At 50.7% G+C, this 25,891-nt stretch overlaps 6 protein-coding genes across 6 annotated transcripts; 3 read left to right on the forward strand and 3 right to left on the reverse strand.

Moving 5' to 3' along the window:
• Window positions 1–186: 186 nt before the first annotated feature.
• BKA67DRAFT_652939 (uncharacterized protein) lies at window positions 187–978 on the reverse strand (the record flags this gene model as incomplete). Its single annotated transcript, XM_046106258.1, has 1 exon — window positions 187–978. The coding sequence occupies one exon, from the start codon at window positions 976–978 to the stop codon at window positions 187–189; it is 792 nt and encodes a 263-aa protein (XP_045963845.1).
• A 275-nt stretch (window positions 979–1,253) lies between these two features.
• Window positions 1,254–5,033, forward strand: BKA67DRAFT_589596 (lon protease; the record flags this gene model as incomplete). The annotated part of the gene is made up of 3 exons (XM_046104488.1): window positions 1,254–1,273; window positions 1,774–4,798; window positions 4,869–5,033. 3 exons carry the CDS (start codon window positions 1,254–1,256, stop codon window positions 5,031–5,033), a joined length of 3,210 nt encoding a protein of 1,069 aa, XP_045963846.1.
• A 3,585-nt stretch (window positions 5,034–8,618) lies between these two features.
• On the forward strand, window positions 8,619–12,046 carry BKA67DRAFT_25715 (uncharacterized protein). Its single transcript, XM_046095797.1, has 2 exons — window positions 8,619–9,867; window positions 9,920–12,046. The coding sequence occupies exons 1-2, from the start codon at window positions 8,914–8,916 to the stop codon at window positions 11,738–11,740; spliced, it is 2,775 nt and encodes a 924-aa protein (XP_045963847.1). The 5' UTR covers window positions 8,619–8,913; the 3' UTR covers window positions 11,741–12,046.
• Window positions 12,047–14,378: 2,332 nt separating this feature from the next.
• BKA67DRAFT_529859 (acyl-CoA desaturase) lies at window positions 14,379–15,856 on the forward strand (the record flags this gene model as incomplete). Its single annotated transcript, XM_046099143.1, has 2 exons — window positions 14,379–14,661; window positions 14,721–15,856. 2 exons carry the CDS (start codon window positions 14,379–14,381, stop codon window positions 15,854–15,856), a joined length of 1,419 nt encoding a protein of 472 aa, XP_045963848.1.
• Window positions 15,857–17,307: 1,451 nt separating this feature from the next.
• BKA67DRAFT_510644 (SNF2 family N-terminal domain-containing protein) lies at window positions 17,308–20,643 on the reverse strand (the record flags this gene model as incomplete). Its single annotated transcript, XM_046097340.1, has 2 exons — window positions 17,308–20,132; window positions 20,205–20,643. 2 exons carry the CDS (start codon window positions 20,641–20,643, stop codon window positions 17,308–17,310), a joined length of 3,264 nt encoding a protein of 1,087 aa, XP_045963849.1.
• A 2,634-nt stretch (window positions 20,644–23,277) lies between these two features.
• On the reverse strand, window positions 23,278–23,754 carry BKA67DRAFT_529861 (uncharacterized protein; the record flags this gene model as incomplete). The annotated part of the gene is made up of 1 exon (XM_046099144.1): window positions 23,278–23,754. One exon carries the CDS (start codon window positions 23,752–23,754, stop codon window positions 23,278–23,280), a length of 477 nt encoding a protein of 158 aa, XP_045963850.1.
• Window positions 23,755–25,891: the final 2,137 nt, after the last annotated feature.

The raw sequence follows: 25,891 nt of genomic DNA on the forward strand, positions 1-25,891 counted from the left end.
TGGTTACGTTGCTGAGGAGCAATTTGGAGCGACTGCGCGGGGAATTGAAGAAGCTTTGGCGTTATGGAATGTTGAGTTTTCGAACCACAGAAAAGGTGACATGGAGTACATCGGGCAGTTGAGATAGTTCACGGGTCGTTGAGTCCCAGTCATTGTCCCTGCGTAGATTTATGTTCTGAACAAAGCTCAAGCAAATTCACCAAATTTGCCGTCATCGAAGCCCAAGTCTGCCGCCGAAGGCCGACTGGCATGTCCCAATCGTTGTTGCGACTTGGTGCTTGTAGCACTTGGGGGAGGAGGTAGAATACCACTGCCTTTTGATGACGAGGTCGATGGTGGAGGTGCAAGGGCGAACGAAGACAGGGGCGCGTTGGAGGTCGATTCAGGATCAGGCCTTCGGCGTTGGAACCTTCCTGGAAGGTTGACTGTGATAGTCTCGCCCTCCTTAAGGCTGTAGTCGCGTTTCTCTTCGCTGGTTTTTCTCTCCATTGAAGGTTTCTTACCGCCTGAGGTACCTTGGTCCCAGCCTAGACTCTTCTTTGCCTCCTGCAGCGAGACACCAAAATCAAAAGACTCAGTTCTCTCCTCGAACCCAATGCCCAGGGATGCCTTTCGCCCAGCTTCATCTTGAACTCTCAGGGCAAAGAAGCGTGAGCTGTCGGAGACTTGCTCCACAACAGCTTCTGTGACATATGGCGCGGCGGCGAAGAGCTGGCCATTGCTGCTATCTTCCAGGACAATGTCGGTCTTGACCTTCTCACTGCCATCGACTTGGGGAATTGAGGTTTCAATTACACGCAGCCGCGCAGTAAAGATCTGGCGCTTGTTGTCGTCGGCTGTCCATGTTGCGGCAACATGGCCCTTTCCCGGAACCATAGGAGGGATGTTATAGACATGCACTTTGTTGGTGATGAACAGCACGCGTTGAATGGAGTCTGTAGGCAACGGCTGCCCTGTGGCCGGGTCAAGCATTTCCATTGTGCAAACGATTCTTGGTGAGCAGTACCAGCTCGTAGAACGATCCAAGGTCAACTGAAGGGGTGCAAGAATGAGGGGTGGTCTGAAACTGCCGATTAGTAGGGGTCTATTCCCACCCGCTGGAGCTTTAAAAGGTACGCACTCGTGGTAGGAGTTCAGGGGTCAGCCAGTCTTGCTTGTGAGCAGCTCCGGAAGATGGTAACGCCGACATTGGAAAATCGAGGGGCACAGAGCTGAGGTGTAGCCTGTAGCCTGTAGCCCGCAGCCTGTAACCTATGGTTTGCACTGTAGGTAGGTGCTAGACTGAGGCTGGACTCTGCAGTACGGAGCAACAACGTTGGGCAATGGAATGTGGATCTTGGATCTTTCTCTTAACGCCGGCGCCAAAAGGCAGCCCTTCTGAGCGTCATTGTTCCAGCTCGGAGCTTAATAATAATTCCATGACGAGATATCGGCAGCAATTTCGACGATAGCTTGCCACGGGGCAATTCTTTCCCTTCCTTCCACCCTGTAATTGTACTTTTAGAATACGCCCCTCCTTCCTCCATCTCGAAGCCAGAGGGCCCTTGCTGTGTCCAAACTTGTTCGCATTCACCTCTACAGCATATTCGCGCCAGTTTTCCGACCACGACCACGAGCACGCCGACATCCATTCGCCACGATGCTTTGCCGCCAGCATCTGTCGCGACAGCTTGCTCTTAGAGGCTCCCCAAGATACGCGAATAGGATAAACACCACGTCCATATCACGATTATATTCCATACAAAGCACAGCATCACGCCTTTCAACCGAGAGACATGTCGCGTGCTTAGCCTCGGCCCCGTCCAGGAGCCATTTCTCCACCTCGATCGCTAGGAGCAAAGAGAAAGACAACGACTTTTTTGATCAAAAGATCGAACCTTTATCCGAGGACGAAGTGAAGGCCAATCTCGAAGAGCAAAAGAAGGCTCGAGAACTTCCCGACGAAGTCGGTGAGGCCAAGAGTTCCTCTTCTGACCCATCGTCCGGCGCAAAGGACCTTCCCGGAGATGCAGCCGACGGCAAGGGAAGCAGTGCTGCCGGCGGTGCTTCCTCCGGTTCTGGAAGCGATGGTTCAGGAGATGGAGGACGAAAAGGCCGCAAGTCAGCCACCGACAAGGCACTTCAAAAGCCCGTGGTCCCTGAAGTATACCCACAAGTTATGGCCATACCAATCGCGAAGCGACCCTTGTTCCCTGGCTTCTACAAGGCCATCACGATCAAGGATCCCCAAGTGTCAGCAGCCATCATGGAGTCGATCAAGAGGGGACAGCCATACATAGGCGCATTCTTGTTCAAGGATGAAAATGCCGATGAAGACATCATTCGGAATCCTGAGGACGTCTACGACACGGGTGTGTTTGCGCAAATTACGAGTGCGTTCCCAGTCCATGGCGAGACAACAAGCCTTACTGCCATCCTCTACCCCCACCGACGCATCAAGCTCTCTACCCTAATTCCACCTGGAGCCCAACCCCAAGATGCCGACAAAACCGAGTCTGGCCCCGAGTCCATCCCAGAGCCCGAGCCAATTCCCGTCAAGACGGACGAAGAAGCGCCGCGAGAGAAGAAGGGCGACGTGGTAGCAAGTTTCGAGGAGGCCGCCGTCGCGCCCAAGTCCGATGCACAAACAGAAAAGTACGAGCCCACTTCATTTTTACGCAAGTACAAGGTCAGCTTGGTCAACGTCGATAACCTCGCCGAGGAACCATTCGACCCGAAGAGCTCCGTTATTAAAGCGGTAACAAATGAAATTGTCAACGTATTCAAAGAGGTTGCTACCATGAATAGCCTTTTCCGCGACCAGATCTCAACCTTCAGTATGAGTTCCTCGACAGGAAATGTCGCCGCAGAGCCCGCAAAACTGGCAGATTTTGCGGCCGCTGTTTCGGCAGGAGAGCCTGCAGAGTTACAGGAGGTGCTTGCAAGTCTGAATGTCGAGGAAAGGATGCAGAAAGCTCTCGTTGTTCTCAAGAAGGAGCTCATGAATGCACAACTTCAATCCAAGATCACCAAAGACGTTGAGCAAAAAATCACAAAGCGGCAACGTGAATACTGGCTCATGGAACAGATGAAGGGTATACGCCGCGAGCTCGGAATCGAATCCGATGGCAAGGACAAGCTGGTTGAGAAGTTCAAGGAGAAGGCCAACAAGTTGGCAATGCCCGAGGCTGTACGCAAGGTCTTTGATGACGAGATTAACAAACTTGCTCACTTGGAACCGGCTGCATCAGAATTCAACGTCACAAGGAATTATCTTGACTGGCTCACACAAATCCCCTGGGGTCAAAGGAGCGCTGAAAACTTTGGCATCAAGAACGCCATGACGGTTCTGGACGAGGACCATTATGGTCTCAAGGACGTCAAGGATAGAATCCTCGAGTTTATTGCGGTTGGCAAGCTTCGAGGCACTGTAGAAGGCAAGATTTTGTGCTTCGTTGGACCTCCTGGCGTTGGCAAAACTAGTATTGGCAAGTCGATAGCAAGAGCTCTCAACCGCCAGTACTATCGCTTTAGTGTCGGTGGTCTTACAGATGTCGCGGAAATCAAAGGTCACCGAAGAACATATGTTGGTGCACTACCCGGACGAGTCATCCAAGCGCTGAAGAAATGCCAAACCGAGAACCCCCTGATTCTTATTGATGAGATTGACAAGATCGGCCGAGGTTATCAAGGAGACCCTTCTTCCGCATTGCTTGAACTTCTGGATCCGGAGCAGAATGGCTCCTTCTTAGATCACTACATGGATGTACCTGTGGATTTGTCCAAGGTTCTGTTTGTGTGCACAGCCAACATGACTGACACCATCCCAAGGCCGCTCCTCGATCGCATGGAGGTTATCAGATTGTCTGGATACGTTTCCGACGAGAAGAAGGCGATCGCCGACCGATATCTTGCTCCAGCTGCGAAGGAGTTGGCTGGTTTGAAAGAGGCCAATGTAAACCTCTCAGACGATGCCATCGATGAGTTGATCAAATCGTACTGCCGTGAATCTGGTGTCCGTAATCTGAAGAAGCAGATCGAGAAGGTCTTCCGAAAGTCTGCTTTGAAGATTGTTCAGGATTTGGGTGAAGAGGTGCTCCCTGAATCAGAAGCCCTAACCGCTGATGGCAAAGCAGCCCTGGAAGAATCCACCAAGGAGAAAGAGAAGGACAACAAGGAGGCAGTGTCATCCGAAGCAACTGAGCAGGAGACCACGGAGAAGCCAAGAGTGGCTCTCAAGGTACCTGACTCTGTTGAGGTCACTATCGACAAGGATAATCTCAAAGACTACGTCGGTCCTCCTGTCTTCACATCTGATCGGCTCTACGACGTTACCCCGCCTGGTGTGACTATGGGCCTTGCGTGGACGCAAATGGGAGGCTCGGCCATGTACATCGAATCGATATTACAATCTGCCTTGAGACCCAGCAGCCGACCGGGTCTTGAGATCACCGGAAACCTCAAATCGGTCATGAAAGAATCGTCGACCATCGCATACTCCTTCGCCAAAGCATTCATGGCTAAACAATTCACTGACAACCACTATTTTGACAAGGCCAAGATCCACTTGCATGTTCCCGAGGGTGCCGTACAGAAGGATGGTCCTTCTGCTGGTATCACGATGGCGACATCTCTATTATCATTGGCACTAGAGACGCCTGTCAACCCTACTGTAGCAATGACTGGCGAACTGACCCTTACTGGCAAAGTTTTGCGGATAGGCGGCTTGCGAGAGAAGGCAGTGGCGGCACGCAGGGCAGGTTGCAAGCTGATCATATTCCCGGAGGACAACATATCCGACTGGTTGGAACTTCCTGAGGTAAGTTGCCAACAATAGGAGCCCTATCATTTCTTGTTCAAAATCATCGTACTGACGTTAGTCCTTCTAGAATATTAAAGAGGGCCTTGAAGGCAGGCCAGCTCGCTGGTACAGCGAAGTTTTCGACCTTGTCTTCCCTAACGTAGACAGAGAGGTAGCAAACAAGTGCAAGATTTGCGAATGGAAGAAGGAGCATGGAGACAAGGACAAGGATAAGAGCGATCGCGACGAATAGGATATCACGAAATGGGCGACGCAGAAGCAACAGCTAAACAACGTACATGTCCCTTACCACCATTGGCTACTGGTTTGCATGCATAGAGAGATTTATACTGGTCACATAGCATTTGCCATCGGAAGGCGTTCTAGGCGATAGGATGCAATGACTCGATAAACCGGGTCGAAGGAAGTCGGACACACCCTCTCTTCTCTCTACATATAAACTCATTGTAATTTTTGCTTTACGCATATGGATGCTTTCTTTGCACGTGTAGTCAACGGCAAAAGGCGGAGCAATTAGTGGCCTGGATGCAATCCTAGTTGATTAGACTGGGCATTGTAAATAGAAGCAAGAAAGAAGACCCGAGTGTGAGCTGACATTGGCATTGACTTGAGTGATGACAAGATCATACACTCCTGGCTTCAACTTAAGATCTTGGAGATTAATGAAAGAAACCCCCCCCCCAACCTCGCAAATAATTAGCATTTTCTCCGCTCTCGGTATTCCGTAGGAACATCGACGTTGGGCTCGGGAAACGAACAATGCAAGGATACATGTTAGAACCCCATCATGCTAACGCACGCTGCAGCGAGTTGCATCACAAAAATAAATCTTTGCGTGGCATTGCTCCGCCTTGCAGACTGTTTACAGAACTTCGAGATGGAAATTACATTTCAGCTCCTACGTTTTGCAAAACGAACCCCCTACGAGCATCCCATTAGTGCAAATAATGGGTTACCTGTTCCCCCTCGTCTAATACTGTTTCGAGCGATGCTGTGATGCCCAATTGCCCAACGCTAGGATCTCACCAAGCGACCATGCAGAATCTGATCGCAAAATTGTACAACTCATCAAAACTATGTCATATGGCAGACATCAAGAGACCCTTCACCTTCCGGTTATGTCGTGCTGAACGTAAGGAGAAAATCTGCGATCGATCTGGCTTGAAGTCATTTGAGCTGGCGAAAGCGCTACAGTATCTGCCCACCGAACCGACGTACTGGCTAGTGGAGTACGCATCTTGGAGAAAGAGAGCGGATATCTTAGCTCCAGACGAACGGGCGGGAGCGCCAATGCAGGCCTTCACAATCTACACAACGATTCCATGTCCATTTCAACACACACCAGTCTGTGCGTCTACATTATAGAGTAAAGCCAGCACTTTTATCGTGTCGTATGTCTGCCGCGTATTCGTCTTCTGCCATGAATGATCCTCGCCTCGGGTCGTGAATTTGAGGGTATGCATCCAGTATAATGTATTGCAGTAACTCATAGATTAGTCAACACCACTGCGTATACAGTACAGGATCGTGAATACGAAAGTCTTTCACCGGAATCATAATTAGGCTATGCATGGAGTGCTGACTTGCGACAGAATGAAGATGCTTTGAGCCAATGTTTTCGCAGCAGCCTCGCTTTGAAGTTTGGGGAAGCCTTTCCCATCCTGGCCGTTCCGGCTGGGCGGCTGCGCTTGCGTAGCGCATGTATTCGTGCCCAAGCCATCGGAGCCGGAGATTGGAAAGTCATGTAGGTTAGAGCGGAGAGCAATGGGGAGCGATCAATTGGACGCGGAGCGGAATTCGCAGGGCTTGTGGTGACTTAGTGTCGAGCTCAACCACCGTTGTTCGACTTCTCATCTCACGGTTATATTGTGATGGTCGGATGTGGGCGGTCTTGTGTTAGTGTTCTACGATGGAGGGTCAGCTTAGGAGCTTCTCTGCCATGATGGAGTGTACCAACACTGCTTAGCACGCAAATGCAATGGAACAGGAGTCTCGAACTCACACACTGGACTTTTGAGATCTGACAGCATCGTAACATTGCCAGCTCGTACCGTCATCCCATTCGAGTTGCTGATTCTCGGCTCGGCGAGATATTTGACTGCCACACTCTTAGCTGATGAGTTCGGATGAGAATCTGTCGTACAACATTGATGAGTTACGTCAGTACGCAGGTCAGACATCCAGCTGACCGTGGCAATCGGTGGGCTCATATGCATCCCCGTTTGAGAACTTCATACTTGTGGAAAGTAACTTCTGGTAAGGCGGTCAAGATACACAAATCCTAGACTGAGGGAAAGTGTTGGTTTCATATCCTAGAGTGTCCGCAGATCTGGCGCCATCCTATTTCAGGGGTCTGCTATTGATATGACCAGATCTTACCCAATTCACAACTATACGTGGCAGATGGAGTGGTACTTTCTAGCTATAGTTTCTCAAGCGTCCTGATGGGACAAAGCAACGTAGATTGCGCACACGCGGCGTGCAATATCCCTCATACTTCCGGCGTGCCCGTTCAATTCATCCACATCATGCTGCCCCTTTTCCTGCGGTCAGATCTGTTTAGAGCCTTTACTAATTCTGCCCTTTTCTTCTTCTTCGTGTCAATCTATATCGATGCACAGCAGTGTGTATACTCTTAGCGTCAACCGGTGCCTGGGGAAGCAAAACCCTAGTGGCCGGACGGTGGACCACGCTTGCTGTTAAGACCTGCTCGTCCCACCATGGCATGGGTAACGTTCTTTACGGTGACAGTCACATGAAGCGGATTTGTCCAAGAGCATGGGGCCCAAGTACATAGTGGTTCGGACAAGACAGGCGCTAGAGATAGCATGTAGATGTACCGAGGAGCGGGCCAGTTGCGCCAAACCTAATCACCTCGCGATGGAAAAGAAGGCATTCAGATGCGTTCGAGACATGCAGCAAAGCAGTCAGGGGACCGAAAGCGTCTCCAACCATCTGCGTGCCCGCACCTACCCACCGCCATCATAGCTTGTACAACACATCAATGATTGTTCAATCAGAAGTGTGAATTGATCTGACTTGCTACACTACACATCCCACCGTCGACTATCACATCACCACCGGGCCCCCAGCCCTGATATGACGAACTACCATCACAGATGGGTTGATCTACTCAAACCCAACCCCACGGTCGATAGCCCCATCCCCTCCATACATAGCACACACAAGCGGTGCTGCATCGCTCGATGCGTACAGAGCACAGGTGGCCCGTCGAGATGATCCTTGTCGACCATGATGGACCCTAGTCCGGCTCAGTAAGCCCTGATCCTGGCATGGAAAGCACTTCTTCTGCCGAGCTAGAGTCAGTCCGGCATAGTCCGGAGGCTTGTGCCTGCCTGAGGAGCCTAAGCTTGCCTAAGCTGTTCACCGCATGCGTTCGAGTCGTTTTGCGTCTATTTACTGCTGCAGCGGCATCCACAAGTCACTTGTGCTCGTCCCCCCGAATCTCAGTCATTCCACGTCTCTCTTGCTGCAAGCCGCCCGAGACCTCTCCGGAATAGGCTACTATTGCTGCAACTCGACCCTTGAATAGACTACACCAGAGAGTGCGAGCGCCCAAATGACAACGAAGCAGCCGCAGTACCGGTGCCCGGATGACCAATACCCACGAACCGCCTCATTCCACCTCCAGGTTCAGTCTCCTGCTTTTTAACACCCATCCACGTCTGCTACCCTAGTTGCAACCGTTGAACTGCCATCCTCTTTGCTGTCGTCATGCCTCCCAGGCTCTAGAGAACCGTCAGATGTCTAGTGTATAGAGAGTGTGTCGGTTACCTGCATAGCATTTGGCGCTTCACCAGCATTGGTCTTCCTTTTTTCTCGTCGCCCCAGAAGCAACCCTTGGTCTCGATCGGCCACTGCGCGACTGGATGCAGAGTCCTTCTGGAACCAGATCTGTCCTACAACGTCAGCGGGCAAGCCGACACTCCAGCCAGCTACCCGTGGAGAAAGACATGCCATAAGTGCGACAATTCGTCCTTGTATACTGCCGATCAGTTCCACCTCATACTTCCTGCATTGTAACAACCACGGCCTCAGCACGTCTATGATCCTCCAACGAGCTTTGCCAGGTCTTTTCCACATCCGCCAAAATGGCAACACAAACAGACCCCACATCACATGAGCTGCATTCGGACAACACCAACAACAACAACAATAATAATAACAATAACAACAGGTTCTCTGCTTTGCTGAAGAGGTTTCTGGGCAGACACAATATCCCTGCAACGTCGACGATTTCGACGGAAGAACCCCAATCTTCGGCCCCCGAAGCTTCGTCCACCTCAAGCATCCTCCGGCGGGCTTCGAGGCGGGTTGTACCAGGCTTACCGCGCGCAAAGACATTCAAAAGACAACAGTCCGAGGTCAGAGAGAAGTTGGAGGTAGACAAGCCGACACAGGCCGAACGAAGAGCAGTCTCTGTGGATCGGCGGGGCCTCCACCCGCTTCGCAATGTCTCTTCGAATAGAAGCCAACAGTTACCTCGCGCGAGCGCACCTGAGTTTCTGAACAACACATTCTCGGTGGCGGCAGACGGCGATGCGCTGCTTGTACCCCAAAGCCCTGCCGAGGAGAGGCCATCCTTGAACGTGTCAGGCATCGATGCGTCGGATGTTGACCCTGAGCCAGAAGAGCCTTCTGCGCTCGCCAAGATTCCGTCCAGAGAGCCTTCAACGGCGGATGCTCGATCAACAACGACGTCTATGTATGAAGCTCAGATCCATGATGAACTCGAGAGCAAGTGGATCCTAAATTTATCCATGCACTTCAGAGATAAGTCGAAAAGAGAGAAGTTCTTTGTAACGTATAGGGAGAAGGAGTTCTCGTGGCGCCGTGTGACAATTTCCCTGGATTACCGAAATGCACCTCCCGAATCTCTAGAGAGCGACTTGCAGAAAACTAAGTTCCAGAGGGAGAAGAGTGCAAAAATATATGATGCTATCCGTGAAAGCCTTCAGGACATCCAGTTCTATGATACTGTTACCAACCTCAAGTTGCAAACTACCGATGGAAGACTGCATGTTCATGTTGTTGAAGACGTTAATGTGAGTGTTGACGTACACAGACTTCCGAAGCTCTATTGACAAATACTTATAGGAGATTATACACTTCCCTATCGTTCGTACGGTGCAACATTTGAGATGTCGGCGAATTCGGGAAAGGGACATAATGTTTGACTCTCACATGTCAGGTTTTGTCTATAAAGTCCGCGTGAATGGAGAGACTCTCATCAAGAAGGAGATTCCGGGGCCTGATACCGTGGACGAATTCCTATACGAGGTCAACGCTCTGAATTCGTTGCGGTTTTCTTCTGATACCATCTCCTTCTACGGTATCGTTGTCGATGACGAAGACCAGAAAGTCAAGGGTCTCCTCATTGATTACGCCGAGAAGGGGGCACTTATTGACATCATCTACGATGCACAAGAACACGGCTTGGATCTACCATGGGCCACACGTGAGAAATGGTCACGGCAAATTGTCCAAGGGCTTGCTGATATCCACGAAGCTGGTTTCGTTCAGGGCGATTTTACACTTTCCAATATTGTAATCGATGAGAATGATAATGCGAAAATCATAGACATCAACAGACGTGGTTGCCCAGTTGGCTGGGAACCGCCGGAGGCAACTCCACTTATCGAAAGCAACCAACGAATATTTATGTATATTGGGGTGAAGTCGGACCTGTATCAACTTGGTATGGTCCTGTGGGCACTAGCAACGCTCGAGGACGAGCCCGAGGCCCATCGCCGACCGTTACACCTGGACCCGGAGATCACGGTGCCGAGATGGTACCGTAGGATGATGGAAGTTTGTCTAAGTGATAACCCGCGGTTGCGGCTGCAAGCAACGGTACTTGTTGCAATGTTTCCAGAACATATTCAGGAAGACTACGACCAGATCGATCCACCTTCTATATCCGTGGACGATGGCCACTCAGTGCAACAGTATATGGTGGAGGGGTATGGGCGTAATGGGCATCCCGTTATCAGAACAGTCACGCCGCAAAGTGATACGTACTTCCCTAACATGGATTACGAGTCAGGTGTTACCTCGCCTGGCTTATCTGACGATGCCTACTATTACCCTCCCCGTGGACGGTCCCCTCCTAGTCCGCTCCCAAGCAATCTTGACGAATGTGACTCGTCTTACCTGGGACGCAATGCTAAATGGGCAGAAAATGATTCAACACCGTCAGTCAGCGATGCGGGCAACAACGAAAGCCAACTTGGAACGCCCAAAAATATAGAAAAGGCTTCAGTTCGAGAAATCACGAAACAACTGGAAGGAACCCTAAAAACTATTGGAGCTCAAGCTGAAGAGAAAGATGCAATCAGGCACGATTCTGTCTATGAGGATGCCGAGTCAATCGATTGGGAGCCACGTACCGAATCGGTACAGACACCCAAAATATTTGTCGAAGAAATAGGAGAGTCTTTCAATCAGAACCAGTCGAAGAACCGACTCTCGGAAGATCTGACCTCCGCTTGCGAACCGTCTCAGCACAAGGACCCGACAGTCGCTGGTGCTGCTCTGCAGAGCAGCCTTTCTCAGGACCAAGCAGTAGTCCCAAATACTTCGTCGGTACCTAAGAAGACGGGCAATATGGATGACAACCCACATTTGCTCCTGCAATCGTCACCATTGCTCCACCAGGACAACAATTCAAGGGACGACAACAACACGGCAGATTCAAGTTATATGCCTCCTGAAAACCCACCAGTCACATCCGCTGCCTTCGAAGTGCCTCCATCGGAGCCGAAATTCTCACCGAGTCACGACGTAGCAACTGACCTCACTGGTATTGGTACTGGATATAGCGCAGAAGACGAGTACAGAAACCCATCATGTTCCGACGAGGATTTAGGCATAATCACGAGCACGGCAGCGAACCAGAACGTAGCATCACAAGCATAAGAACATTGCAACCGAAGATACGACAGCAAACAAGATACAGGATGGCGACACAGGACCAAGGGTGATTTTTCGAGATAATCTCAGAGCATCAATGCTGGAAAGACAGTTCACAGGATTCTTTCACGCATGGAGTTTTGGATTTGCATTGGTAGATTGGGATGTCAGTGTGCACATATCATACGCCATCTTACGAAACTCACGGAGTGGATGACTTGTACAATTATAGCAAATATTTAGCTAGATGACCATCAATGATGATACGATTTGTTTATAGACCTCCGACTCATGTCAATTCTATAGTCAGACTACCAGATCAACTTCCTGATCTTCCTTGCACGTGATTATTAAGTGGTTGGTTGCCATTCGCGTTTCGTTGGGTCATGGTATGATGTGTGGCCACGCACAGCAGGCAAACCCAACCACTTATGTAGGGCGCTAATTGACTGTGTGCACAGCAGAGCGGCCATGTATAAACGAAGTCTCGACTATCTCCGTATCTCTACGGTACCCACCTGACTATCCGATATGAATTACTCATTCTTAGTGGCAGGGCCTAGATATGTATGTTTATACAACCCAACATTGGCCAGGGGCCAGCAATTCGGTAACAAGGATTTCGTGACGGCGGTAGCTGCCGGCCCATCATGTTCACAACGACATGCAGGATCATGCAAGTTATGTGACGCAAACCGTGGGGGAGCATTATTGTTTCAGAGATGTATTCACATTACATATACAGTGTCATTGCCCCGATCAGCCAATCATGCTCAGACCGTAGCAAGTCCAGAGATTATTTTCCAGAGTAGCGCTGGGCATCTGGCAGCTGGTTGATAGCCGGGCTCGCCAGGGGGGAGGAGCGAGGATGCGGGTGGCGTTTCCGCTAATCTGGTTAAGGTTTAAGGCTGAAGATCTCTGAAGGCTTCTGGAAAACTTTCCCAGAAGGGGGACATCTGGTGGGCACGTGCCACCAGCGGCTCACTGTTCCTTAGCTCCGGGAGCTCCAGGAGAAAAGAAACTTGGCACCCCAAACTTTGCCACAGCCCAAATAACCGACTTTCGTTTTCCAGCTGTGGATCAGTCACCGAACTTGTGGTAGTCTAGATTATCGTGATCGCTGCTGCGAAGGTGCGGACGAGGTTCGGCTTTTGAACTTGTATGAGTGACTCGGTGTCTTAGCTGCGCTGCGTTGAGGCACTGCTGCCAAGCGCGCCATACATCCCCGTTGCCAGAACGATAACTCTACTTACTGCCCAGGCTTTCGAGCTAGAGTATACAGTGACGTGACGCTAAGATCTAGCCAATCGAAGGTGTTGGTTGGTTCAACTATGGTGTTCAAATACGCCGAACAAGAAATATTCGGAGCAGAGGTTGTTCAATAATACATAAACACATACAGCAGCCGACGGGCAGCAGGAGCGATCATGATCAACGCTGACTTGAGAGTCATATGACGAGATATGTAGGGCTCGGGAGTGATAGCCCGTAAGCGTAACTGCAGCGGTTGAAATCTCACCAACGAAACAGCGCATTGAGGTACAGTAAGCAGCATCCGTCTGCCTTCAAATTGACGATTACGATCCTCATCGTCCTGCTTGTTTATATAACTGCTTGCTTATGATAGTAACGAACATCGGCATAGCTACAGGAGTTGCCGGCTTTGCGCCTCCTGCTTTGTGCTTTCTGTTCCTACTGTACTGTTACTGCACCGGAAGAGGTGGATACCTGGTTGTATCCGCCCGTTTTGGGAGGACCCTTGTCTCCGCTCGGCTGCAGGGGCCAATCATCGGAAACAATACTCCCAACAATTTCCCCCAACAACAACGACATCTGGGACAGTCAAGTGCCATGCAAGCAGAAATCGAAGCACCAACCCGCAATTGAGACGAGCAATCGCCATGTTTCGATTACCAGTTGTCCTTTGCCGTTGCCCATGGCCCCCTTGTCCATTCCCCACGTTATGTGAATTGCAGGCTCCATCCATTTCGCCTCGGCTGTTATTCTGTAAAAGCGAGGCGACAACAGCTTGTTGTGCTTGTGACTGACCTCTCAGGATGTAGGTTATCAGAAAGTAGTCATCTAGCCCAGTCGTATTCCAAGCGTTTTGTTTTGTTTTGTTTTGTTTTGTTTTGGTGGCCATCTCTTGGCTCTGAACTACAGACTACCTACGTACATACTCTAGAACTCAACTGTGAACGCTTGAACGATTACAGTATCCATCAGGCGTCTCACCTCACCGCACAAACGAAGCCTCTGCGTCTCCAAGCAGGAGCCAGAACTGCCTGGTCCCTTCGCTTCCGGCCTTTGCCTACGCTCCAACAGGGATATACTGTTGCCGGGAGGCAAAAAAATAAGTAAATCCAAAAATCCAAAAGAGACGGGCCACTATTTGCTCCCCGCCATCTTTTTCGAACCGCAGGCGTCCCACCAAAGCCAATCCCGTACCCACTGCATAGTACTTCAGTACTTCGGTACTTCCGATTCTTTGAATAAATATTCTTCTTCAGCCCGCTCACATATTCTTTCCTTTGCCTCTGCCTCTTTCCTCCACGCTGCTCGTCAATCCCAATCCCAAAGCCCTCGAATATCAATCCGAGGCCCGATACCTTTCATTACATATCGGCTGATCTCGACTATCATCATGTCGACAGACGCCAAGGCCCCGGAGGCCGCGCCTCTCATGGATGGCACCAAGGACTACAAGCCTCTCCGTGGTAACAAATACGACCTGAAGAAGCCGCACATCACAGAGACACCTATCACGCCGAGCAACTGGTACAAGCACGTCAACTGGCTCAACGTCACCTTCATCCTGGGTGTGCCTTTGGCTGGTTGCGTCGCTGCTTACTGGACTCCTCTTCACCTCTACACTGCCATCTTCTCCGTCATCTACTACTTCAACACGGGTCTCGGCATCACAGCTGGTTAGTATAGTACATTGACAGACTTTTTCACAGAAGCTCTTACTGACATGAAATTCAAGGATACCATCGTCTTTGGGCGCACACCTCTTACAAGGCGACCCTCCCGCTCAGGATTTACCTCGCTGCTGTCGGCGCCGGAGCCGTGGAAGGTTCCATCAGATGGTGGTCCCGAGACCACCGTGCTCACCACCGCTACACTGATACCGAGAAGGATCCTTACTCTGTTCGCAAAGGTCTCCTCTACTCTCACCTGGGATGGATGGTTATGAAGCAAAACCCCAAGCGCATTGGTCGCACCGACATCACCGACCTCAACGATGACCCCATTGTTGTGTTTCAGCACACTCACTTCATCAAGTGTGTCATCGCCATGGGTCTTGTTTTCCCTACTCTTGTCTGCGGTCTGGGGTGGAATGATTGGGCTGGTGGTTTCGTCTACGCCGGCATTCTCCGCATCTTCTTCGTCCAGCAGGCTACCTTCTGCGTCAACTCCCTCGCCCACTGGCTCGGTGACCAGCCCTTCGACGACCGCAACTCACCCCGTGACCATGTCATCACTGCTCTGGTTACTCTCGGGGAGGGGTACCACAACTTCCACCACGAGTTCCCCTCCGACTACCGAAACGCTATTCAGTGGTGGCAGTACGACCCCACCAAGTGGTCTATCTGTGTCTGGAAGAAGCTTGGTCTTGCCTACGATCTCAAGGAGTTCCGATCAAACGAAATCGAGAAGGGTCGTGTACAACAGCTGCAGAAGAAGCTTGACCAGAAGCGTGCCACCCTTGACTGGGGCACACCTCTTGACCAGCTCCCGGTCATCCACTGGGACGACTACGTCGCCGAGTCTAAGAACGGCAAGGCTCTCGTCGCTGTCGCTGGTGTTATCCACGATGTGACCGACTTCATTAAGGAGCACCCTGGTGGCAAGGCTCTCATTTCGTCCGCCATTGGTAAGGATGCCACCGCCATCTTCAACGGTGGTGTCTATCTCCACTCGAATGCCGCCCACAACTTGCTCTCTACCATGCGTGTCGGTGTACTCCGGGGCGGCTGCGAGGTTGAGATCTGGAAGCGCGCACAGTCTGAGAACAAGGATACCATCACTATCAACGATTCGACTGGCCAGCGCATCATGCGAGCCGGCGATCAGCTCACTCGCACCGCACAGCCCATCTCGAGCGCTGAGGCTGCATGAGGTAATGGAAATAATGAAAGAGTGGTTTAAAGGAAAATGGGTTTAAGCGAGCAGTGCACAAACAACACACATTAGAGTTGATTTGATGGACCATCAGCGTTTGCTATTGGTCCTTGTACATGAAATTGCAGTTCGTTTCAACGGATAAGCTTTCTGAGCTTGGTTTCACAAAGGCGTTATAGGTGGTCGGAACTACCGGGTGGCACATATGCCCAATAGCATTGAATTCACAGTGAAAAATTCACACAGTCAAACAACCTTGATAATCTATACCCGTATGTGATTTGCTACAGCTTTACGTAATTGGGAAGAAATGGGATCAAAATGACCGCCGCGCTAGTTGTCCACTGGAGAGGGAAGCAAAATGTGTATTTTTTCATCAACAATGTCATCCGTCTGTCCGAGCCAGAGGTCTTTTGATTAAGACCGCGAGTGTGCAACATGGGTGTCCACTAACTTACAGTACCCCCTAACCTAGCCGATTCGTCCGTCCCAACATAAATCGGCAGTCCGGGAAAGCACAGAAGTGGACCCCTCCCTCTCCCCGGGGGCCCAAGGTTATCGGTTTCACATGTCAGCTCAACCGATCGATACAAGTTTACAACGACGTTCATGTGTGACATATCCCTACCCTGCTCGCCCAAATGGGGTCTGTTGGCCCTGTCAAGTCTTCTCCGACGTCCGAATGCTATCATGCATCGAATCGCTGTTGGACTTGGACTGAGAGATAGTTTCATTTTACTTACGTATAGGACGCCAACAAGGGTAAAATGGAAGCATCCCAACAGATGTTATTTCACATGCTGGAAAATGCAAGAGGATTGAGCAGTCAAAGAAGATCATGTGCCTCAGTGTAGTATATCTATGGCGCGCTGCCCAGGACAGAAATTCGATCCCATCCTCCAAGAGAAAGGAAAAGAGGGGCCCGGTAACAAATGGTATCTCAAAGAAGATAAGAAGCGAGAAGGGTATGTAGAATGATATCTAGATACCAACAGATACCTCAAGCAAGCAAAGAGTCCCACCAAAGCATTCCATAATGCGTTAGATATCCATGGATTGCTTGATGCGATGCTATTAGCCAAAGCCTCGCTGGCATACACAATCCTAAACCAAACAGACCTTCCACCAACTCCACCGGTACGTCTCGTGTGAGAATTCTTTTTCTTCGTTGTCTTCGTTTATACATCAAATCAAGCCGCAAACGCCATTTGTGCCACCTCATGTGGGATTGGGTATCTGTCGGTCGACCAGAGCAAGACTGGTATGAAGCATTGCGTTCGCTGTATTTGCACCTCCGACCGCAGTGGCAGCTTAACACTACCCCAAAAGTCCAGCATGTAGCCCTTGCTGATATGCCTCGCCACAGCGGGACAAAACCTGTGTCTCGTGGCCATGATATCGCGGTGTAACTTTGTACCGCTGAAGTCGGCATGTACTGTGTGATGAGCTCATTTGAAGAGACTCCGTAAGTCCATGAGCTTCTGCTTCGCTGCCTCACCCTTGTCCATGGCTTTGCCACGATTCATGGACAAGTTCGCAAGCTTGTTCTTCTTATCCTGAAGAGCCAGCATTTTCTCCTCGATGCTGCCCTCCATGATGTAGCGGATGATACGAACAGGCCGCTTCTGACCAATGCGGTGCACACGGTCCACCGCCTGTGCTTCTGCCGCAGGATTGTACTGCGGCTCCATGACATAGACATTACTGCCTGCGGTCAGATTGAGACCTAGACCACCAGCTGTGATGGATACGAGGATCACATCCACCGCGGGATCTTCGCGGAATCTATCCATGGCAGCCGTGCGGGCATTGCGAGTCATCTTGCCGTCGAGCCTGGTATAGACAATCCCCGCATCCTCTAGAGCGATTCCGATTAAATCGAGATGAGACGTCCATCCAGAGAACACGACCGATTTGTGGCGAGGCTCATCCGGCTGCGCCTCACTCTGTGCTTGTAGCTTCAGGAGATCTTCGAGCAAAGCTCGCGTTTTGGTGTGAGGACCGCCGTAGCCATCCGTGTTCATGGACTTATTCTTGGCCTTGCCTGTTGCCTGATGTGATTCGTGCTCAGCTTCGGCCTTGTCCTTCCGCAGTTCAACCAGGGCAAGATTGACGTTGTCTTTTTGGCAGACTGGACAATGTCCCATAACCTGGCGTCCAGTCTCCCGATCCCATGTTGGCTTGCAAGAAGCGCAGACAAGGTGGAAGCATGAAGAAGAGATGTAACCGAGCAGGTTCTCCGCTCGCTCGGATTCGGCATCGTTCTCATCAACGCTCGAACTCAGGGACTTGCCACAAGCTACACAACCATCATTGTTAGTCTGCACCATGAGATCAAAGGTCCCATACGCTCGAGCCTCGGATAGTGCAGTCTTCTGAGCGTCATTTTCGTCGTCACTGTCAAGGTCGATAGCGGAGTCCTGCGTCATACCCTGCATAGCCTGAAGGTCGTCTTCGTTGAGGAGCTCCTTGCCATGTGCCGAAATGAGACGCAGTCGAAGGATCGATTGCAAAATATGAATGTAGGTTCTTCCTCCAATCAGCTTCTCCAGACCGCGACTGATTATTTCGACCTTGTCTTGGGCTTGCCGCTCAAACAGCTTGTACAACTGCTCCTCGGCCAGAGAGAATCTGAGCTTGACGAGTTGTTCCGTCCGAGCTGGCAGATGAATCTTATCCTTGAGACGCCGAAGTGTGACGGTATCTACCAAAACTCGCAGCTTGGGAACAATTTCAGCGTCACAAGCCTTGAACGGGGCCACAATGTACTGTGTGAATGTAGTCTTGTTGTCGAAAGGCTTCAGTCGAATGAAAGCCAGCAGCGCAGCCAAGTCATCCAGCTTGTTCTGTACAGGCGTGCCGGTAACTGCCCAACGTCGATGCGCCTGCAGACGGCAGATGGCTTTGAACAGCAGCGTGGACTGCTCGCGGATCATGTGAGCCTCGTCGAGGGCTATCCGAAACCAGCTGATATCTTCGAGCGGATGAGGACCCCTTTGGCCCCTGTGCCGAGCTCGAAGCTCACTAGATACAGAGCCATATGTCGTGATAACAATATCATAATCAGCCAGTTTTCTTGCATCTTTGATACGATTAGGTCCGTGGTAAACGTAGCATTTGACTGTGCCAGGCTGGATATGCTCTTTCATCTGTGTCTCCCAGTTCGTGACGGTACTGAGAGGACAAACCAACAATGTTGCTCTTGAGTTCAGTGCTGGTTTTGTCAGCGCGAGAGGTGCAGGGGCAGGTACATCAAACCCGCGGGACCCGCCATTCTTCTTGGGAGGGGGAGGGAGCGCAGGCTGTTCTGGCTCAAGCTTCGACCACTCTTCTCCGGCATCGAGAGAGGTGGTGATCAGAGACAGAATACTTAGTGTCTTACCAAGACCCATCATGTCTGCCAGAATACCACCGAAAGTCTCAGGAGGGGGGCGTGGGTATGATTGGCCAGTGATGACATTGTGATATGATCGCTGGCCATTATTCCCAATGCGGATTCGCCAGAACGAGTTGAGCGCTCCACCGGTTCCATTCAGGTCGCAGGGACGTTCTCGCATAGTCATGAAATAAAGACCCTGTTTTTGATGTGGGAGAAGATTTGTAGTAATTCTCGCATCCGGCTCCATCTGTGGCAGATCTTCGCTTCTTGTCAAAGAATCGAACACTCCCATGACTTCACTCCGAACCTCCTCGACAGTCCTCGAAACCTGCGGGTAGGAAACCGCCGTGGGACCTGGTACGAATTGCGGCCTCATGGGGACAACTTGCCGGGCATCATGTGGCATTGGGTTCTCATACTTGATACCCGGTTCCACCAGAGCTGGATGAGTGAGTTTCAGGCCTCTGGAGTACAGATGCTTTGCTACAGCCCTTGAGGATCTTCTCGGGCCGTACAATATACAGTCAAAAGCTAAAGCCTGAGAAACCTGCTGGCCAGCCTGTTCGCCAGGTTGCTTCTTTCGACTAGGTAATCTGGCTTCAGTACGGAGATACAAACGAGCGGAGTCAAGAAGTGGTGACAGCCCAAGTGCCGTTTGGGCGTCGACTCTGCCAACAACCCTTCTTGTATGATCTTTGGCCAGAATCACATTGGTAGGGTCGCCCTGCCTGCGACTGAGCATGATTTTGACGTTTGGCCAATAGCCATCGTTCAGAGCACGCTGGCCGGGTTTCGGGCTGGGTACGACATCAAAGTTGATCTTGGCATTCAGGAGCTTACCAAAGCAGACCTCCTGTTCATTTGCGTCGGTTATTTCGACAATGTCGCCGTCGTCTTCAACTAGCTCGATGTCAGTTCGATGCTTGTCTGGTGCAATGACTTGCATCGCATTGATGCCATACTTACGGGTCGCAGTGAGATCCACAGTGTCGACGCTACGTAGGGCAGGATTTTTGCTGTCCTCCTCGCGCTTCTCCTTGACGTACTGACCAAGCATGCCACTACCGCCACCTCCGAAGTTCGAGGGGATCATATCGTTGTCTTCCGCCTGGACCTTTCGCCGTTTCAGCTGTGGCATCGCTGTTCGCTCCTGGACATTGTTCATTCGCTCAAACATGCTACCGAAACCGTTAACGGGTGTATTCGTGTGGCTGCGAACGGCACCTTCGGGGCCTTGATGGAAGAAGGATGAAGGGGTGCTGGCACTCGAGCCTGTGTCGTCGTTTGGGTTTGAGAACTGAAAATCGAGAAAGCTGGTATCGTTCGAGCTGCCCTGACCGTTCGTTGCCGCAGCGGCCGGCCCGGCGTGGGAAGGGCTCGCATAGCCCTTTGGATTCAGCAACATGGCCGGGTTGTAGGCCAGGCCAGATGGAGGCCTGCCATTGTTCAGAGGGGGCGCACCCGCCGTCCCGTTCTGAGGAACAAAGCCTTGGTCGCTGTTAGCGAAATTCTCGCCACAACGAGAGTAATCGACGTCGTTGCCACAGCGTAATCTCTGCATCTTCACTTTGGCATCTTCCCTTGCTAAGAGCTGATGGGGATATTCAAGGAAAGTGGAGCTTTACCATGTGCGTGATCCCTTGAAGCCATGGTTACTGCCTTTTTGGTGCGCCGACTGATGCTGAAGCACGGCTGAATGCAGGCTTATTTGAATGATCCTGTCAAGGCAAGGACCTCATTACAAAGACTGTGTCGCCAATCTCGAGGGGGCTCGGGTTACAGGAGCAGTCGTAAAGGCTCTTTGGAATCTGTGAGTTCGTTTGAGAAACAAGTTCGAGGATCGCGTGGTAATTCACTGCATCTCTTGATGAAGGTGAGTCTGGAGGCTGCGTGAAAGATAGCTGCGAGAAACGGGAGCCTCGCATCCAAACCTTGTGGATGGAGAGAGAAAGAGAAGGCGCCGGTCGAGATGCGATGAGATGGTGGGGCAACAACGCACTTGAGAGTGAATTTCTGAGTTGAATTTCAACCGGAGCAGGCGCTTAGCAAAAAAATGAAGTAAAATAAAAGAACATCAAAACCAGTGTAGAGAAATGATTGTCCCAAGGATAGATCGATTTACGAGCTTCACTGAGAGAAACCAAGTGTTCGATTCACGCGCAAGGGAGTAACCGAGCCAAGCGAGGTATCGTAGTAGGAACAAGAGGCAGCATCAGCATGTGCATCTGCATCTGTATCTGCACGGCCTGAGCGCAAAGCAGCAACGATGGGATGTGAGTGTAAGTTGGACCGAGTTGACTGAAACAGAATGGTATTAGAAGACGGTGAGCAGATTACTCTCGTGCCAGCGCGCACAATCCGTAGCGGACGCGGATGAGCGCGACGGACAAGAATCAACTGAGTCACGCGGCTTCATGAGGAAGAAATATGGATAGGCAGCGTACTGTAGCTGTTTCTACAGAGCATAGGCTTACCTAGGCTTCAGATGATCAAGGTACGTTGGTTCAAGGTTGCATCCGCCTCGAGGCTATCAATGTGCGGTACGCGCCCGATAAGCGCATCATCATCGCTGTTCCCACCCTACCTTGACTAAGTTAGTACTTGTACTATGTAGAATGAGAACCACTGTACCTATTCCGTAACCCAATCCCGTCCCCGTACTCAAGCACTCCCTCGGCGCGCCCCTCGACAGATAACCCACTAACTCAGAAAGCCTGTCCACCCCACGGCATTTGCGTCTTGGTCTTGTGCCCATGGGCCTGCCTACCATGCCTAATTGCAGGTAGCGCTGGCCGGAAATGGGCAAAACGCGTTTGTTTCTGTCTGCATAGTTGCAGACTCGATTGGTCTCATGACCATGACCACCGTGAGACCCCGTCGGTATCTAGCCTCATATCGATTAGCTCTCATATCCACGTGCCCCTTACAAGCAAGTATGTACCTATGTACATACAGTACATAGTATGCCCTTTGCTTCGCTGCACAGATACCATCTCTGGGAGAGTAAAATCGGTGTCTTGCCGGGGAACGACATCGACATGGTGAATTAAAAGTGTATGTTTGCATGCCAGAGTGGTGGGACACAAAAGTTCGAGTACGCGAAAGCTTATATCGCCAGTGGGCTCGCAATGTACCACAGCAGCATTGTATAAATGGAAAGGGTACCTGGAATATACAGCTGGTTGGAATGTCAACGAGGAACTTACTTGATTGCATCACATCCAGGAATAAGATGGCTTTTACGTGGTGCGGCTAGTCTCAAGCTCTAACGTTGGGCGACTCCACGAAGTGTGTTGTCCGCAGCCCGCATGCAGTTTAAAAGGACGAAAACACGGGCATTCTGAGACTTGCAGCGCTCTGGAGCTACATAACGGGATTCCACCTACCAGTTATGCATCTTCTCTGAAACTCCATCACCGTATCTGCTATTGACATGCTCACGTGGTTCTCATATGAGTCAGAATGTCACTGTGCTGGCATTGCGGGCACTAAAGGTCCTGCTCTCTTGCACTCGTGATCAGGCTATAGGCTCAGTGGTGGGTAACGATCGTCGTATATTGACATATCAAACATGAAAGTGTAAGAAGCTTGTCCTTTTGCAGTGTTGTACAATATCAAACCAGCAATGTCCGAGCTACCTAACTAGATTCCCGGAGTAAAACACATCTCCCCATTGCCCATTTCTTTCAAGATACACAATGACTTGCGCCTTGAATGCAATATTCACCCCATCTTCGTATCCATGAACTCTCTGGAAGTCATCCGAGAGCAGCAATTACAGGAACTCCGGCTTTTCCATTCGCAATTTACCCGCGGCTCAGCGCATCCGGCGTAAACATGGCAAACGTTCGTTTTGTCATTCAACTCGGCACCTTCCTACGTTGACAGAAACCCTCGAATCTGAGAGAAGCCCGCTTGTCGCTTGAGGACACAGGGTACTTGCTTGCATGTGGTGCATCGAACAGGACATCCCGCATTCCGTTTGATATTCTCGCTCAAACTTGCTGCATCTTTGTTGCAGCAATATCTGCCATGGATATCAACCGACTTGCTGGTCAATCACGGGTTCGGTCCGCACGATGATTTCATGACACAGTAGCGAGGTGTGCTCGATTGGTTTGGGATGATCGTGATGTACTCGGCCATGACTTCGAGTCCTTTGTCTCCTTCGCTTCGAGGTCTCTTGCGTATTTGGGGACCGGGACCTCGATGGGCTTTGGCTTCTATGACGGCGGTTGATCAGCTGTGCAATTCGTAGAATCTTGCGTCGTGTTGGAGACAGAGATGCGTCTCTCAAACGGGATGAGTTGTTAGACATGTCGATTCGTGATGTAGAACGATGCCGAGAACGGCCTCGAAAGGTGTCATCGCCTGAGGGCAATTGTCTTTCGACGACTGTCAAGAACGTAGGTGGATCGCGGCGTCGCTTGCGGCCCCTTTGCTCCAGCTCTGGTGACGACAAGGTCGATATGACCACCTCATTCATTCGTTCGTTCACAGTTGCCGGCGCTGTCATTTTAGATGGATGGATTCAACAATTTTGAAGTGCAAATTTGCAATGCTGTGCGTGCAGAGGGTTATGTCTCTTAAGTGACAGCCCGGAATTTTTTCCCTTTGTTTATCGGGGACGGGACAGCATAAAGTCAAAACCACGTCGACAGCCTCACATCTATTGACAGTGGATACCGGTCGCTCCGTTGCGGGGACGAGAAGAGCAATGGAAAAAAAGGGTGCCTAGAGCAGTTGCGGATATCTGTTCAGTAGCTTCCAAGGGAGTAATACACCTGGAACAGTAACTAGTCTGTTTGCTATGCATTCGTTGGTTGATGGAATGATATGACCAGCGAACTGTTTGGGGTCCAGGTCGGGGGTGGCTGTTGGTTCTTTTATGATTTGCAATTGAACTAGGTTAACCAGCAAGGGTGACATGATTAGGGAGGGCAAGGAGGGAAGGAAGAACATGAAACCTTCTAGCATACGAGGGCCAAGACAAATTGGATATGGGCAGGACTTGTCGATCCATTGTTCACACCTAGACTAGTCAAAGATATTGGAATTTGGGGATATCGTGCTGATCGGCGCTGGGGTCTGGGAATCTTCAGTCGAACGAGAAAGACGTTCTTGTCTAGCCCGCAACTTCTTTATCATTGGTCAGCATAATGGCCACAAACTCTCGTACGTTAAGGACAGTAATCCGGTGAAGTCTAAACCCACGACTCAGCATGGTCTATCCATATCAGACTTCTCAAGCACTACTGCCCCAGTAGTCGGTTTTGTTGTCTTACGGTAGGGTAGACAAGCTTGATGACCTGTGCATAAGTAAGATATGGCGCCATGACGGCTGATTTTTGGGAGATGGTTTCGAGGCCACGTGCAACGTAACTACATCGGCTCAGCTTCTCCTGGTAAACGCAAGTGCAGTTGATCGTATGAGGTGTTTCAAATGCTACCTTTGTGATGCCTCGATGACGATGCGAGTGAAGGGCCTTGGTTTAAGGATTTGATTAGTACTCGTGCAGGAGCGAAAAGGATTCATGCAGCTGACTGGCCGCGCTGCGCGTTGTGGAAGACTGCCTGCGAGGTAGCACGCAAGGTGGATTCTCGGGTTGCTGCAATGGCCAAGCTCAACTTTATGCCTTGGCTTTCCAGGGTTGAGTTGAAAGCAAGCAATAGACAGAGAGTTGGCGCACTCAACTCCGGGCCCGTTTCGCTAACGATCGCGCGAAATGACACTAATATATCCTGTTTAACTCAACATATTACATAGATAGTACTTATCTTATGCCAGTGATCAGGGCTAAGTGCAAGACGGTTGGCATCTGAGGCTATGCTTGGAAGGCAGCCGAGTGGTATACTCGATGGGTGCGAGTTCCACCTTTTGCCCTAGAAATGCGAACCAAACTTAGCTAACCTTGGAGCGCCGTCGAACAACGACAGGAGCAAAGTGCAGAAGAAAAGTGGTCAGATGAAGATTGTCGAGCTCGCTGGATATGGGTCGGATGTACAAGTAAGTTGAATTCAGATGGCGATTATTAGAGGGAACTCCCGATTACTATCAATGACAGTAGACGGCTGTGATACATACCAAAACAATGGTTCGTTGTACTCACTACCGAAGGCCAAGAAGTATACGTCCTATTATGGTCATGATCTCAATCGTTTGCCCGTGCACCCGGCCACGGTCGACAGATCCGTACTGGGTGTCGGTATGCGGAGAAGAAGCAGCAATACTATGTACGTATGTTGTGGCTGCTGTCATAGGAAAGCATGCGCGGTGAGCTGGGTTGAGCCGAGCTGAGCTGCCGGCTTGGAACGCATCAAAGCAGCGCCGTTTTTGTCGAGTCTACGATTCCGAGAAGAGTGTGGAGGCGAGGAGAGCTTGGGGGAGGTTCGCTCCAGCTTGCTGCCATGTAACTTAGAAGCTCTAGGCCAGGCTACTCGAACATTACTTGACCTAAACTAGGCTTGATACGACTTAGCTCTATCACTGCACAGCTCATGCCACCGGTAGTGCTCCGTAGTGGCAGGTGAAACTGATAGACTGATAGACAATCCTGAGCTTCCAATGGCCCCTACCTCTCCGCTACAACTAGCAGGCCACTGACGTGACGTGTTGGCGACTGAGGTTAGGTCAGACTAGACTAAGGTTAGCT

This window comes from Truncatella angustata (assembly GCF_020726525.1).
Source record: "Truncatella angustata strain MPI-SDFR-AT-0073 chromosome Unknown BKA67scaffold_1, whole genome shotgun sequence".
Classification (NCBI taxonomy): Eukaryota; Fungi; Ascomycota; class Sordariomycetes; order Amphisphaeriales; family Sporocadaceae; genus Truncatella; species Truncatella angustata.